Here is a 16,159-nt window from a genome sequence, read left to right as displayed (position 1 = left end):
TAAGGGCCCCTACCCCAAAGTAGAGTTTGGGCACAGTTTAAGGTTTAAAAACTGTCCTGGCCACCAGTGCAGCTTTTAAACTGACCTCGGGCTTCAGCACTGCACACATGCTGGTGCAGAGAATCTGCTGGCCTCTAAACTGCCATGCCCCAGGATACTGGAGACTTCTAGGTAGTTTCAATCCCCTGCCCTATTACATACTAGGGGCTTAGGTGGTAGGTCATGCCAACTACAGGGGTACCCCACCATACTAAAGTGTACCCTAGTGTAGGTTGGGTGTCTTAACTGTGTTCTAATGTGTTCCTTTTGGCTTGGCACTGGCCCTGGGCCGGGTTAAACAGAGCCCAGGGTCAGTCAGTTACCACCAGTTCCAGTCAGCAAAAAGTTGGGGGGTGCCCAGGGCACAGAATTACTTTGCAACAGTTTGAAACCCATCCCATCCCAAACTGTGATGACCCAGTGGGACCTTAACTTGTGCATGACATACCTCATTTGCCTAGCCGCTGGCAGCTAATCTAGTCTTGAAACATCAGCTCGTCTCATGAGTAAACTGCAGGGCCGGTCGATGCCACTGCTCTATACTAGGCACTACTTCCTATCCAACAATTTGGTGCTGAGAATTTGTGCAACTTTTTGACTCTGGCTGTGACTCCTTTCACTTCAGGAAGTCAATTACTCTTCTGGGGTTATTTTATGTCCATCGCCTCTGGAAAGAGGACAGACTCCTTTTGGTTGGAATGTGCTTTAGTGGGGCTTTCTGTAGCAAAGAAAGATTGTTGTGCACAAGAGGGCCCTGTTGTAGTGGATAGTCCTCTGCATCAAGATCTGCTACGTGCTGGTCAAGAAGCACCCAGAAAGTGAGAGCCCATTCCACCACAGCCAAGGATGCTGCAACTGGGTTGGCACAAGGGTGCTTTTCTTTGACATCTGCTATGCTGCAACTTGGCCAGCGGTGCATGTATACATTCATGAAGCAATAATGCCTTCTCAGCTAGTATCTGCAATATTTTTTGGTTCAAATCCTCTCCACAGTTCCTCGACTATTGGGACTTGCTACTTTATCTGTTCAAAGGTGAAGAATCTGCAAATAGACGTATCCCTCAGAAGAACCAGTTGGTTACCTTTGGTAATCCTTTCTGCTGAATACTCTGGTCTAACCCCAAATTCCTTAATGCTCTTCCAACTCTGTTCTATCGGGTGGCCTCTTTTTAGCATCTTAAAGGATCTCAAGTTAGTGATCTGCACACTGTTACCAACAGTTGTTTTGCGCTGCACGTCTGTCTAAGGATGTGGAAACGGAAAAGTTAAGTGGTGCTTACATGCAGCTCCACTCTTGTCACATCTGGGGTGGTATGGAGTCAGCACTGACTCGCACATTGGCAATTCTCTTAGGAAGCATTGCTGGGAAATCCTCTGGAACAAGTCCGGTACCTGGAGTACATTCTAAGCTGAGGAATCTCTGGTTATAGAGATTTCTGCAGTAAGAGCATTAGTGAAGGTCCATCGTAACGTTTTTCTTTTGACGTTTCCTTTCTTTTGACGTTTCCTTTCTTTTGACGTTTCCTTTCTTTTGACGTTTCCTTTTCTTTAACCTGTTCTTTTACCCAAGTTCGTATATTTTTATTTTGTTCCCTTGACCAAGCTTTCCTCCTTTTTTTTTTTTTTTTTTTTTTTGCTGTACAATCTGTCCTTTTTTACATTTCTGCTGTTAATGCTTATTTTACTTTTGTCGTCCATTGTTCACCACTATTTCTTGCATTCGCAGTAATGGTAATTGTATTATAAAGTCTAAATACTGCTTTTTCGTCATTCTGCTTTTCTATTTCTGAATTGACTGGGTGCAGGAGGACCGTTCATTTGAAGTTGTTGGTGGTCTTCTTTGTCCATAATATCGCTTCTTGTAGCACTCAGTCAGGTTACACCTCTTAGAAACAGAGTGTGGGTAGACCCGTGATACCTAGCGCGTTACTATAGAACTGATGCATTGAATTGCAACCCTTTATCAGGTGGATTACTACTAGATCAGAATGTAAGCTAAATAAGTTGGTACTGAAAGATGTTCTTTTTCTTGATAAGATGACTATAGCATCGTTCAGGCAGGTAAGTAGTCGCTTCTCTGAATTGGGTAGAAGAAAGCTTTTTGACAATCCGGATAAGATTGTGGAGGCAGATTTGTTGTGGGTTTGCACTAATGTCAGGTGGAGACAATACTAGGGAACAGACGGAGCTTAATAAACCCACAGTAGTGACAAATGTCCCATTACAAACTTCTTTGACACATCTCGGACTAGTTTTAATTCTTACCATCGTTTTCTATTGACACCTAGATTTCATATACTTCACTGCTTTTTTTAAGGATTGTCAATTTGACTCAGTCTAATAACTAACCCGGGTCATGTGGATGTGATGGTTACTCTCCCCAAGACACCTTGCATTTCATAGGTTCTGCAGTTATTAAAAAAAACGTTGACATTAATTTTTCGTGCCTCTTTAAAGAAGTTTGAATTTTGCGTAAGTGAGGCCAGCCCTGATGTATTTGCAATTATTGCCAGATCTGTTTTTTTCTGTTGCTAGTTTCATAGTAGTTGCTGTTAACCTAAGGCAGTTACTTAACTGATCACGTGTGAATGCACTTTTATAATATTTTAACTTTTTATACTGGACATGAATTTAAGCATTGAGTTGCAACTTAATATTGCTGTTGTAACATCTTATTTATGTACCTTTTTATGGTTGAATTAAAAAAAATGTATTACCAAATTAAGTAAATAAAAAAATGTATAAACTTGGTCATACTACACTTGGGCTTGCTTACTCTCCTTGAGGATGCTATACCCTCATCCGCTGGGTGATTAAACATGCCCCTTCGGTGGGCAAGGGTCCAGCATCCTTAAGTGGGGAAAACTGGTCTTAATTAACTCCTGGATTGTTCTCACTTTGTAATGGAGGGGAAGGATTTGAGAGACCATCAATTCTTATCTTCTCGCTCATCATTGGGTTCTTATTAAATTCTTTGAGAACTGGTGAGCAGGCATCTATCTGCACAAAAGTGATGGGATCGTATTTGAGTTTTTTGGGGGCTGACCACCAATGACCTGCGCAGTGCCTGCAGCACAAAGCTCTATTATGGTCTGCTGTAGTAAGTTTCGAATTTTGCATGCCACTGTTCACCTGGAGTAACAATAATTTTGTTTTATTCCTATAGGTTGACGACTTTTCAGGAGCAAATCAAGCAACTCTGGAAGAAAAAGTGAAAAATTTAAAGTGATTTGAGCTTTGTGTTTTTACATTATATCTTCGGGTTTTGATCAAAGACTTTGGAAGTGATGCGTGGAAATACAGGAGAGCATCAGGCGGAACTGCCCATGTAGGAAACTTATGTAGCTCTCAGGATGCATGTATTGGCCTGATCCCAGAATCTTACTGCATCATGTAAATTATAATTTTTTTTACAGTAGGAGCTAGCATCTGCCCAGTGTTGTCTTGTGTTCAGGGATCTTCCACTGTCTCCTCTGTACTGCCCCAGAATATGGTGCGTGCTTCGCTTTGTAATTTTCTTTGCTGGAGCTTTTTCATCATACCTTATCGGCACCGAGCATCAAAGTGCAACTTACTCTTTGATACCTGATATTCAGATAATAAAGGAAAATAAAATAAGTATGTACACTTTTATATGCTTTCTACGTCTATGCTGACTAGTTGAGGAGTGTGGGCTGCAAAAGTGAATGTCTATGTTGTGCTCTTTCTCTACAGTTTATAAAGGCTGATCTATTGGTTTCCCAACAGTGATATTTATAGTAAAAGTGATCAGATTAATTGGGGATTGGTAGTTCACATGAACTATAAAAGACCATATCCAGCAAAACCATTCTGTGTGTGACCAGCTTCCATACTATGTCACAAGATGCCACCCCACAACATACCTTAACTTCATCTTCCATTGTGTAGCCTGATGTACAATATCACAACATAGCTTTATATTTCACCCATATCCTTCAATACCATTACATTCCTTACTGCAAAGTATAGCATGAGATAGCATACCACAATGTGATAAAACGTGCAAGTACATACCTTCCACAGCCTGCCTCAGCTCTATATTCCATATCGTACTGCACCATTATAAAATGTACACCACCCATATCATGGCACATTAAATAAACTAACAAGACTCATTCAAACCTATCAATCTAGTATGTTGGGTCACAAACCCTAGGAGGTCTAGGCCTCTGCAGCCACCCTTGTGTTGTCGGTAAGGATAACTGAGCAAGGTGGGCTGCAGGTATGTTTTACTTGGTGAACATGGATCAGCAAGGTCTGCTTGTCCCTCCAGTCCACTAAGGAAGAAATCTGAGTATGCACCATCTTTTGGGCCGGGCGTAGACTTGCTCATAGGAAGAATGGTGAAATAAGTGTTTGTAACTTGTCCAATGGTTTCTCCCACCCCTCCATTCCCCCTCCTCTTCTCCTACCCTTGGTTCAGCCCGTGCTGTCACCTGAAGGCAGCGATAGAATGTTGTGTTGACAGAAAGCCGTCAAGCTGGGAGCACCTGTGTGTTTTGAACCTCAATAAACCAGTTGGAATTTACTTGTGTAGTGCGTCTTTACTACACTTTTTGGCGATGTTGGACAAGGAGCTGAGCCAGGGTCAGCGTGGTGCATCCCCCCTGGAGTTGTTGGTGCTTGGACGGAGGAAAAAGAAAATTGGTAATTGACTTACCCCTGCGGGCCAACTCTCTGCTGTACCTGTGGAAGTTTCCGCGTGGTGTGCCGATTGGTCGACGGTGAGCCGGTGCTGTGAGGGGGAGAAGACCCGAGGTGTCTGGCGACTTGTGGTGAGCTGTGCTGGAGTTTCTTCTTGACGGTACTCCTGAGGCGCACTCCGCTATTGAGTGTGCAGTGGGTTTCGAGAAGCAGGGGAGCTGGCGTGCTTGCTGACGAGGAGCGAAGGAGTGTTCGGGAGAAGTGCCTGGTGTTCGCGACGCTGCGTTTGATATCTGGAGACTCCGCTCCGCCCAGTTCGTCGAGCATTAACTGTGTGGAGAGACTGCCTTGTTCCTTTCTCCTTTTTGGCGGTTTGTGTGCACGGCGTATGAGGCATCGGACTGCAGTGAGGAAGTCAACGAGGTCAGAGTTTCTGACAAAGCGTCGATTCTCTCCACAGGAAGTTCCCGCCCAGAGCAATTGACTGAGGAAAAACCAAGGAAAAAGTAAGAACTCGTTTAGTCTCTTCAGTCTAAGTTCCTACTAATTTAATGTATATTGAAAAGTGATTGAAATAAGGTTTATTTCGTTTTACTGTGGGGAAAGCACAGGTACATTTGTGTCACATTTCTCAGGAAGGGAAAATTGGTTAAGGAGGGTTAAAATAGCATGTAACTCGTCCTGCCATTGGAGAAGCTTTTAGGGATACTCACCAGAGCAGTCTAGAGGGATTTCTAGTTTATGGCCATGGCAGGGGCAGGAATGAGCCAGCCTCCACCCTTTTTAAATGAACTTGATGAGCCGGACATTCCCTGGAAAAGATGGGAAGGTATATTCAAGTCCTACCTCATAGCAATTGGGGGGGTGGGGGGGGGGCAGGGCAATTACAACAACATGAGGAAGCAACACATTTTACTGCATAATTTTGGCATTCATGGAAGGAAAGTGTTTGAGGACATAACTGGCAGGCAGGTAGATGATGAACAAGAAGAGGTAGAGGGGATCAATGTTTAGGAGTATACTTTAATGAAATTGGAGGAACATTTTAAAATTAAACTGAATGTGGTACTTGAAAGGCACACATTTTACAAAAGGGCACAGAAGATGTAAAGGTCACTAATTACGTCGCTGTCCTGAGGGGCTAATCTGCCACTTGTGAATTTGGGGCTTTGACTGACTCAATGATAAGAGACCAGATTGTTAGGTGCGCTAATGACCCTAGGATACAGGAGGAACTCCTTACAAGGAATCCTGACCTGGAGGAGCCTCTGAGTATAGCTAAAGCGTTAGAGCACTCTGCGGTGTGCATGAAAGATGAAAATACATGAGGGGGCAACGAGAGAAAAATGAGAGCAAGGGGGCACATGAATGGGAGACTGTTTGTAAAGTGGGGGAGAAGACAAAGGTCAGTCAGTGCAGCAATCCCCAAGGGTTATGTTACAAATGTGGTAGTCCTAATCACCTGGCAAACAACTGAAAGTGTCCTGCAAGAGATGTATTATGTAGGCAATGAAACAAAAGGGGCATTTTTCAAAAGTATGTAAGAATTTCAATCCTAAAGTACACATGGTGGAAAATGTTGAAAGTGAGGATGGGGGAGAGAAAACCTTTATATGCCAGGTGGGAGATGGTGAAGGAAATGAATGTAATAAATATCCCAAATGTGAAATTAATTTGGATGGAGAGAATTGAAGTTTTTGCGGATTCTTGCTCCCCTTATACGCTAATATACAAAAGGGTGTTTGAAGAAAAGTTTGCCAAACATGGGGTGGAACTAGAGAAAGCTGACATAAATCCTGTAGGGTACTTCAAGGAACGAATACCATTAGAGGGTATGGCTAAAATGAGGATAACCTTTAAGGATAGGCACACAGTGGGAAAAGTGTATATCACCACAAGAGGTTCTAATCTCCTGGGGTGGAAGCATCAGAAGGAACTAGGGATTAAGCTATATCCCAACAGTGAGCAAGTGCTTTTAGTAGAACCACCCAGTATTGCTGAAAACCTGACCCAGGAATTTAAGGAGGTATTTAATGAAAAGCTGGGTGTGTTAAAGAACTATATGCACAAAATAACACTCAAGGAAGGAGCAGTACCGGTAGTACATAAAACGCGCTCCATTCCTCTGCGTATGAAGGAGCCTTTGAAAAACGAGTTGGACATATTGGTCAGCCAAGGAGTTATCAAGGAGATAGATATCAGCATGGTTGGCTCCGGTTATCACGACCAAGGATGGAAGAAAGAACATTAGGCTGTGTGTAGACCTGAGAGACCTGAACGCTAACATTCAGATAGACTGATACCCCCTCCCGAGAATCGAAGAGGTGTTGAGCACTATACAAGGGGCCAGATTCTTTAGCGTGTTGGATTTGTCCTCGGCCTACTATCAGAGCTGCATCCGGAGTCAGTCTCTGACGGCATTCACAACTCCTTTTGGAAACTTCAAATTTCTACGGATGCCTTTTGGGTTGGCGGCTGCGGCCTTCCAGCGTGTGATTCAGCACATTCTAAAAGAATGCAGAAAAACAATGTGCTTCCAGGATGACATCCTGATTTAAGGCTCAAATGAAGAGGAACACAGTGAGAACATAAAAGGAGTGCTAAGGAGGTTGAAGGAGGTAGGGTTCACCAGAGTGAGCAAGTGCAAATTGGGGGTGAGCTCAGTGGATTACTTGGGCCACACAATTTCAGAAGAAGGTATCAAACCTAAATGTGACCTGGTCACTGCCATTAGAGATGCTCCTACACCTACAAGCAGAGAGGAGGTGGAGTCATTTCTTGGTCTGGCGGAGTCTATGGCGAAATTCATTAAAGATTTTGCCACCAGATCTTATTCTTTGAGAGAATTGGTGTAGAAAGGCAGCATTTTCAACTGGGGAAAAAAACAAGAGACGGCGTTCAGAGATAAAAAAATGCAATCTTACAGGCACCCTTTATTGGAAAATTTGATCCTTAAAGAGACATAATAATTACCACAGATGCAAGTAACCGTGGAATAGGCGCAACCTTATCACAGAGTGGAGAAGCAAGTAAAGGTGGTGGCTTTCGCCTAAAGAACCCTCACCTCTCCGGAAGCTGACTATTCCACGGTGGAGAAGGAGGCTCTAGCTGTTTATTGGGCAATCAAACACTTAAAGTTCTACATTTGGGGAGTACAATTCGAGGTGCATACGGACCACAAGCCGCTGGTGCCTTTGTTCACCAAGAAGAACATGGAGGAAATTACCCCGCGCATAGCAAAGTGGGTGTTGGGCCTGCAAGGATATAATTTCAGAGCTGTATACATACCGGACCAACAAAACAGAGTGGCGTATTTTCTTTCAAGGTCTCCCATCCGCTGCGAGTCTGAAGAAAAGGTGGAGGACACCATTTTGGAAATAAGTTTAGCAGCAGTGGCAAAAGAAGAGTGGGAGAAGCAAATGGAAAAGGATGAGACATTGAGGAAGGTAAAGAAGTGCATTGTGACAGGGTGGCCCCAGAAGTGCAAGGAGCGGAGTAATGAAATTCAACCGTATTGGAATGTAAAAGATGACCTTTCGGTGGACGTGAATTTCGTCATGAAGTCGGGAAAACTTGTTCCACCAGAGGGAATGAGGCAGCAAGTGATCACCTTGGCCCATGAAGGTCATTTGGGCAGAAGCTTATGCAAATCAAGATTAAGAGCAGACTACTGGTTCCCGGAGATGGATCGAGAGATGGAGAAGGTACAAGATTGTTACGCATGTAGCATAAGCGACAAATCCAAAGTATCGAAGCATTCTCCTTTGATTCCAGTGGAAGTACCTATGGCACCTTGGAAAAAACTGGGCTTCGACATAACTGGACCCATTCACGGAAGGGGCTCACAGGATTGGTACCGATTGGTAATGATAGACTTTTACTCCAACTGGATAACTCACAAGGTTGTAGTTAATATCAACACAGTCATTGATAGGATTTCTCAGAGAAGTATTCTCTAAAGAGGGAATTCCCTCAACCATGATAACGGACAACGGGGTCCAACTGATCTCTGATGAAATGAAAGTTTCTAAAAGACTGCTCGATAACTCATATCTGCACTCCGTTGTATTGTCCCAAGGCGAACGGCAAAGTGGAAAGGACGAATCGCTTGTTGAAGGAATGTATCAATCTTGCCAGCAAGTCTGGGATAAACGTGGAGGACGCCATAATGGAAACTCTGTGGGCCTATCATACCACCCCTAACTCCACTACTGGACACACACCGTTCTAGCTGATGAGAGGAAGAAAGGCTGGATAAAAGCTGTCCCCGCAGTGGATGGGGAAAGGGGGTCATCTGGAGGTAGATCAGGAGGTCATGAGAAAGAGAATTGAAGACAAGCAAAGCAAATACAAAGATTGGTACGACAAAGTGGGGTGCAAAGGAGAAGAACCTCAAAGGACAGATGGTGTACATCAGAAAGCCGGACAGAATGGGGAAAAAAGAGGACAGATTCTACGCCCCTGGGAAAATAAAGGAAGTCGAGCAATGTGGTAGTCATGCAGGACGGAAAAATGTGGAGTCAAGACCAAGTTGTCCCTGTTACCATTTAGAGAGATCTGATGGGTGAGGGGATTTCAGAGTCAGGAGACAGATGGCACGAAAGGGGGCAGAGAAGGGAAAGTCACAGGAAAAGAACCACCCCATCCTGGCACAGGCAGTATAGCATGAGGTAAAGGCTACAGCTGTCACCCAGATAGGGGGGTGCATGAGAACTTTATATTGGTTAATCTAGGCTTAGACCTAGAATAGAGTCTTCTGGGCAGGACTCAAGGTTATGGTTTTGTACCTTTCACTTTGTTCTTACCACCCCTTGCTTCACCCACCTGCTTGCCCTTACATTCTCATTCTCTCGCTCTTTCTCTCTTGCTCTCTCTCTTGCTCTTGCTCTCTCTCGCTCTTTCTCTCTCTCTCGCTCTTTCTCTCGCTCTCTCTCGCTCTCTCTCTCTTCCGCTCTTCCTCTTGCCCACCCTATTCCTTCCGGTTATTTCCATGATCTCTCGCTCCTTTAAGTCTCCCTAGGGAGGATGATGTGTTGTAACTTGTCCAATGGTTTCTCCCACCCCTCCATTCCCCCCTCTTCTCCTACCCTTGGTTCAGCCCGTGCTGTCACCTGAAGGCAGCGATAGAATGTTGTATTGACAGAAAGCCGTCAAGCTGGGAGCACCTCTGTGTTTTGAACCCCAATAAACCAGTTGGAATTTACTTATGTGTAGTGCGTCTTCAGGGCCGTTTCTAGGTGTTTTGCCTCCCTAGGCGAGAATTGAAAAATGCCGCCCCCTTCCTTTTACTACCATCACACTCTCTCACCTTGTCATCCAGGGCAGAAGAATGAATGCATTAGATATAAAAGAACTTGTATTCAACATTAAACAATATAACACATCAAACATTAAATAAATAAGCACTGTTCATGATATTTTATTTAGTTTTTAAATTTCTCTCTTCTAACTTCAATGTTTTCTAAGGCCATTGCACTCTATGCCACAACACTGCAATCTACGTCAGTGCCACTCTAGTTTACCCTGAACCGTACTACACCGCCCTACTCTACGCCACTGTACTCTATAACACTCCACTATAATCTACGCCACTCCACTCAATATATTCTGCTCCACCCCACGCCACTCTAGTCTAATGCATTTCACTCATCTCTATACCACGTGACTTTACTCTATGCCAAGCCATTCTACATCACTCTACTCCATGTCATTCCAATCTACTCAACTCCACGCCACACCACTCTATGCCCCTCCTCTCCATTCCACGCTGCTGTACAACATGGCTAAAAGACACTGACATAGCCAATAGCTCTCGCGCAGGTGAAACCTAATGGCTTTGAAAATGCGTGTTTAGTTGAAAGGGCAAATATAAAGGATTCCCCGCCTCCCTTTTATTTATGCTAGAAGTCATTTACATCATGCATATTGTTCCATTAGTGCGGCCTCAAGTGCAAAGTAAAGCTTGCCAAAATACCAATCATTTGCTATGCGTAAAAAATGACAAATTAAGAGAACACTTGATAGTTCTAGCCTTCTACCAACCCACCAGCTAAGGATAGTCCAGTGGGTTCAACACCGGCTGCTGGATGCTTGCATAGCTTGAATGTACTAGCAATGGATCATTTAGGGCCTATTCAGACTAGAAGCCGTTCTGGGCAGCTAACTTATGTAACAGGTAGCTGTGGGAATCAAAATAAAAACCCATGAGCCAGTGCGCTTTTAACATGCAGGTCCTTGGCTGTAGGCGCTTTATAATTACATCATCATTGCTATGCTTCACTGCACATGATGCACGTGTGTGTGCACACATGTATTACTGATGGTGCAATTTTTGAAGTACTTCAAAGAGAGGCACTGATTTTCTTTGTGCGTAAAAGGAAACAAGCCTTTCACTGCACTTAAAGTTCTGTGCAGCGCAGTCCCTTCCCCCCACCCACTTCCCGCCACCAACACTGCAGGGTCGAGGTCACAGAAAGCAGAATTATCCATCGCTTTTATGAGAGCACTACATTTTTAATTACAATCTTTCTCCCGGGGATTGGCTTTTAATAATTTGTGCTTTACAGAAGTCTCCATTTTCGTGCGCGCACAAGGGCAGCTTCAGGGCAAAGAAAGTAAATACTTATTAAGTACATTTTCTCCCCCTTTTGCCGCCCTAGCCATTTTGCCGCCCTAGGCGGCTGCCTAGTGTTGCCTAATGGTAGAAACGGCCCTGTGCGTCTTTGTCGGTAAGGATAACTGAGCAAGGTGGGCTTTGTCTGCTTGTCCCTCCAGTCCACTAAGGAAGAAATCGGAGTATGCTCCATCTTTTGGGCCGGGCGTAGACTTGCTCATAGGAAGAATGGTGAAATAAGTGTTGTACATACTTGCCACAACAGGCTTATTCTTTGCTCCGTGCAGACACCAGAGCTTTCCACTCATATTGAACAGAACTATCACATGCTTGACAGTTATCACACCAACTTCTTAAATCAGATAGTAGACCGATCTGCCTGCTTCCCCTCTTATCCTTGGATGGGTGCAAACCTATATGTCTACCTTTCATTTGCATATGTTTATATCTATCTAATCTAGGAAGCCAGGCACATAGTACTTGTGGCTATCTTGAAGCGGGAGCATTGGTAAAAGAACTTCAGACTCTCAGACAGGAATTACTCGCTGACTCGCAACTGTGTGAAGCTAGGCTGGGGAATATGGTATGTAACATGGATGTTGTATCCATGAACAATAAACAGTGCAAGATGGGGATAAACCTGTTAACTACAAGTGTTCTAGTTAACGTTCACCAAGGACTGCAAGATCTATATACCCAGATGAGAAAATGAAGATCCAAAAAATTAACTGTTATAGACTGACTGAAAACAGCCATCTTGGCCGTTCAAAACGGTATAATATCCTTTTTGCGTTGTATTTCCTTTGTGTAGAGATTCCATTGTAAAACCATTCGTTCTAATGGCATTTGGAACTCTGTCATACATCCAGGTGAAACCTAATGCATTTACCAATGCTTGTCTACATTTAATAAAAGTGCTTGTGCCTGATGCGCAACCATTTCCTAGCAAACAGAACATCCAAGTACACATGCAGTATATGAAGTAGGTAAAACAACAGTATATTTGGTGTTTTTACACTTAAAATGTGCCAATATATTTGGAAGATACAGTATCAAGAGATGACCCACGCACACAAAGCCCTACACAACCAAGGACCAAGATACCTCAACAACTTCTACACTCCCACCCGCCAGCTTCGATCGACCAGCCACTCCCTCGCCGCCGTTACCCGCATCTGAAGAGCCACCACAGGAGGAAGGTCCTTCTCCTACCTGGCCGCCAAGACGTGGCACTCCCTCCCGACCCACCTCCGCCTGACCCAAGACCACCTTGCATTCTGGAAGCAGCTCAAGACCTGGCTGTTCGAGCAGTAGCGGACCCACCCTCCCCAAGCGCCTTGAGACCCTCTGGGTGAGTAGCGCGCTATATAAATTCCTTGATTGATCAAGCTAATTGTCAAAACATAATCTTGACACCCACTTTAAAAGATCAGGCAATGAGGTTATTCCATTTTCAAGCTACTTAATTTTAATGTTTTTAGGTCTGCAATTTAAAGGAAGAGTTTCCAGTTATTCATTGTAATCTCATGCTTAGATTGTGGCAGTGCACATCTAATGGGACTTCCTGGAAAGAGCACACAAGACTATATATTAGTCAACTGTTGTAAGCGCTGTGCAAAACTCTAACTTCTCAAAAGAACTGTCAATTCTCCAGCATCATACTCTTTCATTGTTGCATGAGATGATTTCCTGAAACTTGGACTGCAACCAGACCAGCTGTTCTTTAAGGGAGTTTCAGAGATGCTCAATGTAGAAAAATGCACGATCTAGTGCTGCCACTTGTAGAAGTGGTACACGGATGAACACTGAAAGATTATGTTGAACCTATGCTCAAAACCTCATTTTGTAAAGGACTACTTGTGTAAAGTGTTCCCTAAAGAAGTAAGAGTCTGAATATTTTGTGGGGGGCTCTTACCCCCTGTGTGGCATTGCTCATGCAATTATAATGTAATGACCTATATTTTACCCTATACCTTTCTCAATATATCACTACCTCCACTTTAATTCCCCCAAAACCTAATTCTACTACTGTGATCTCCAAAATAACCCTTTCTAGACTCTTCCTCCTCTATCCCACTCCAAACCTTATTTAAATAATTTGATCTCCCAAGCAACCTTTCTAAATTCTTCCCTCTGCTTCCCTGAAATTAAAAGACCAATTGCTAAGTGCGATAACTACCCTCAGGCATCCTAGCGCTGCAGAAAACACGTGCAGGGATAGTTAGAAACTATATAGGTTTGTTGAAGAGCAGAGTTTTTTAAAAGCCTACGGAATGGGAGCAGATTGGGCTCCCATTCCGTAGTCTTCGGAAAATTCCATTTCGATATCACTTATTTTTATATTTTCTCACTTCCCTCGAGTAATATCATCTCCTATATCCCTCTGAGTGTTTTATCTTTGAACTTTCGAATATTTGTCAGTCTTATCCTGACTTTGACCTCCTCTTATTCTTGTATGCGCTGCTAACGCTGGTTTGCCTGTGAGTGATCCTACCGTGTTTTTGGGGGTTGTAGTTATTTAAATGCCTTGATTTTCCGGAAGCGCCATGTTTCTCTTCACGTCTCGCTTCCGTCCATCAATGCTCCTTTTTCTCGTCCCCTGCTTCTGCCGGGTAAGATGTTCACCTCTCGCTAAAGGTACGGCGCGGACTCTCATATAGACTCCGATATGTATTCTATGATATCGAAATGGAATTTTCCGAAGACCAACTCCCCTCCTCCTCTAACCAGATTATCCATGACCCACTTGGCGGAGAAATGTTTTCACCAGATAACATTCAGCACCCTAGGAGTTCCCAGTGGCGGCCCCAAAATCATGTAGCCAGGTTAATTAAGAGATGGATCAAACATCCATTGGAAAGAGAAGCAAGGAACATCCTTAGGGCAGAATGCCCACGTCCCGTCATCCAAGACAAGTATTGCCTTACTCCTAACCTAGACCCCGAATTACAAAGTTCTTATTTAAATTGGGCAGAGACCCTAGGAAGGGTGTGGAACGCTCCCTCAGGAGTTGCCAAGACCACATGCTGGACATGCTCAGCCCCTTGTGCTGTATGATCGATCTAATTTCGAAAAGCTATATTAAGGGCACACATCCTAACATTGATCTCCTACGGGGGTTGGAGCCAAAGAACTCCTATCCTGTTGGGTAATGCTAACGCATCTCTCAATACTGAGAGGAGAAAAGTAGTCCTGTCAAAAAATGACCCCAAACTCTGCGACATAGCAGAGAAAGAATCCTCTTCTAATCTTAACGGCCTACTCTTTGAGGAAGATTCAATTAAAGGTTTGGGGAAATATGTAGCAAAGTTTACCGCTCTTGATAAGGTGCAAGCCAACATGCGCAGAGTCTTCAACCCTAATGTTTTTGCAAGGGCCAGCCGAAGGGGTCGTTTTGCCGGCCGCATTTTCCAGAGACCCTTTTCAAGATCAAGAGGCTTCGATCGAGCTTACCAACACAACTCCTCATTCTTCCCACAACGAGGACGTTCCTTCCGCTCCAGAGGCTTCAGGGCCAGAGGCATCAACAACTAACTCGACAAGTAAGTACCCTTCCTCTTCATTCTTCCTCCTTGACTCAAAGAGTGGGGGGTCGCCTAAAACATTTCCTACATGTTTGGGAGCAAATCACACACGATCCTTGGGTTTTAGAGACAGTTCAAGGCTTCAAAATAGACTTCACGGAAAGACCCTTCCAGGTGTAAGTCCCCCCCAGGTCTTAAACCTGACTGTAGAACAACACTCTATCATCGCGGAAGAGGTAAATTCAATGTTATCGAAAGGTGCCATTCTAGAAGTTCCTTGGGAATGCAAGAATTTCATAAGCAATATTTTCCTGGTCGAAAAAAAAAAAGGACAAAGGGTGGAGACCGGTTATAAATTTAAGAGTTAAACAAGTATCTCTCTTACAATCATTTCAAGATGGAAGGTATTCATCTCCTCAAGGTCATGCTCTTAGAGAAAGACTGGCTAGTGAAATTAGATCTAAAAGACGCCTATTTCACGATTCCTATGGCAGAGGAATCTCAATCCTTCCTTTAATTTGCATGGCACAACCGTCTTTACCAATTTCAAGCTCTTCCCTTTGGCCTATCTTCGGCCCCCTGGTGTTTCACCAAAGTTATGAAAGCCATTACCAGAGTCCTCCGGGAAAGAGGTGTCCGCCTGATAATCTACCTAGATGATATTCTAATCCTGTCTCAGGTCCACTCCTATTCTGAAATACCTATGCACCACTGTGGAATTGATCGAGAGTACAGGCTTGATTATAAACGGAAAAATCAATCATGACTCCCTCCAGGTCTTTAGAATTCCTAGGCTTCATGGTGGAGATGATGAAGTCTCTGCTTCTACTTCCCAACAAGAAGATATCCAAGATTCGCAAGGAGAAAATCAGATCTTCTAACCTTAAGCGAACTAGCCAGACTCCTGGGCCTCCTGTCATCATCTATCCAAGCGATCTTTCCGGGCCCTCTCCATTACCGAGCCCTCCAAAAACTCAAAGGCAGAGCCCTCTGCTACAGATTTTGGTACGGAGACAAGGTTCACCTAGATCTAGAAGCAAAAGAAGAACTGACTTGGTGGTTGGAGAATCTAGATGTTTGTAAAGGGAAAGCTATATTTGGTTCCTCCCCGGATTACATACTGGAATCTGATGCCAGCCTTCATGGCTAGGGTGCTTGTTTTAAGAATCAGAGCACCGGGGGTTTATGGTCCTATTTCGGAGAGCTTACACCATATAAACTTTCTGGAGTTGACCGCCGGACTTTATGCCCTAATGAGTTTCAGGCAATCCCTTCGAGGGAAATCAGTCCTCAAGATGGACAACATATCAGCTGTTGC

At 43.9% G+C, this 16,159-nt stretch overlaps 1 protein-coding gene across 1 annotated transcript in view; it reads left to right on the top strand.

The window, feature by feature from the left end:
- LOC147727605 (thioredoxin-like) overlaps positions 1-3,672 on the top strand; it is a 43,827-nt gene extending 40,155 nt beyond the window's left edge. Inside the window, exon 5 of the mRNA XM_086961640.1 lies at positions 3,206-3,672. Within this exon, the coding sequence (XP_086817766.1) occupies positions 3,206-3,268 (63 nt within the window). The 3' untranslated portion in view covers positions 3,269-3,672. The remainder of the gene's footprint in view (positions 1-3,205) is intronic.
- Positions 3,673-16,159: the final 12,487 nt, after the last annotated feature.

Source organism: Lissotriton vulgaris, chromosome 3_1 (assembly GCF_964263255.1).
Source record: "Lissotriton vulgaris chromosome 3_1, aLisVul1.2, whole genome shotgun sequence".
Taxonomy (NCBI): domain Eukaryota; kingdom Metazoa; phylum Chordata; class Amphibia; order Caudata; family Salamandridae; genus Lissotriton; species Lissotriton vulgaris.
The sequence above is the reverse complement of the archived record's forward strand: the minus strand, read 5'-3'. Positions and strand labels throughout refer to the sequence as shown.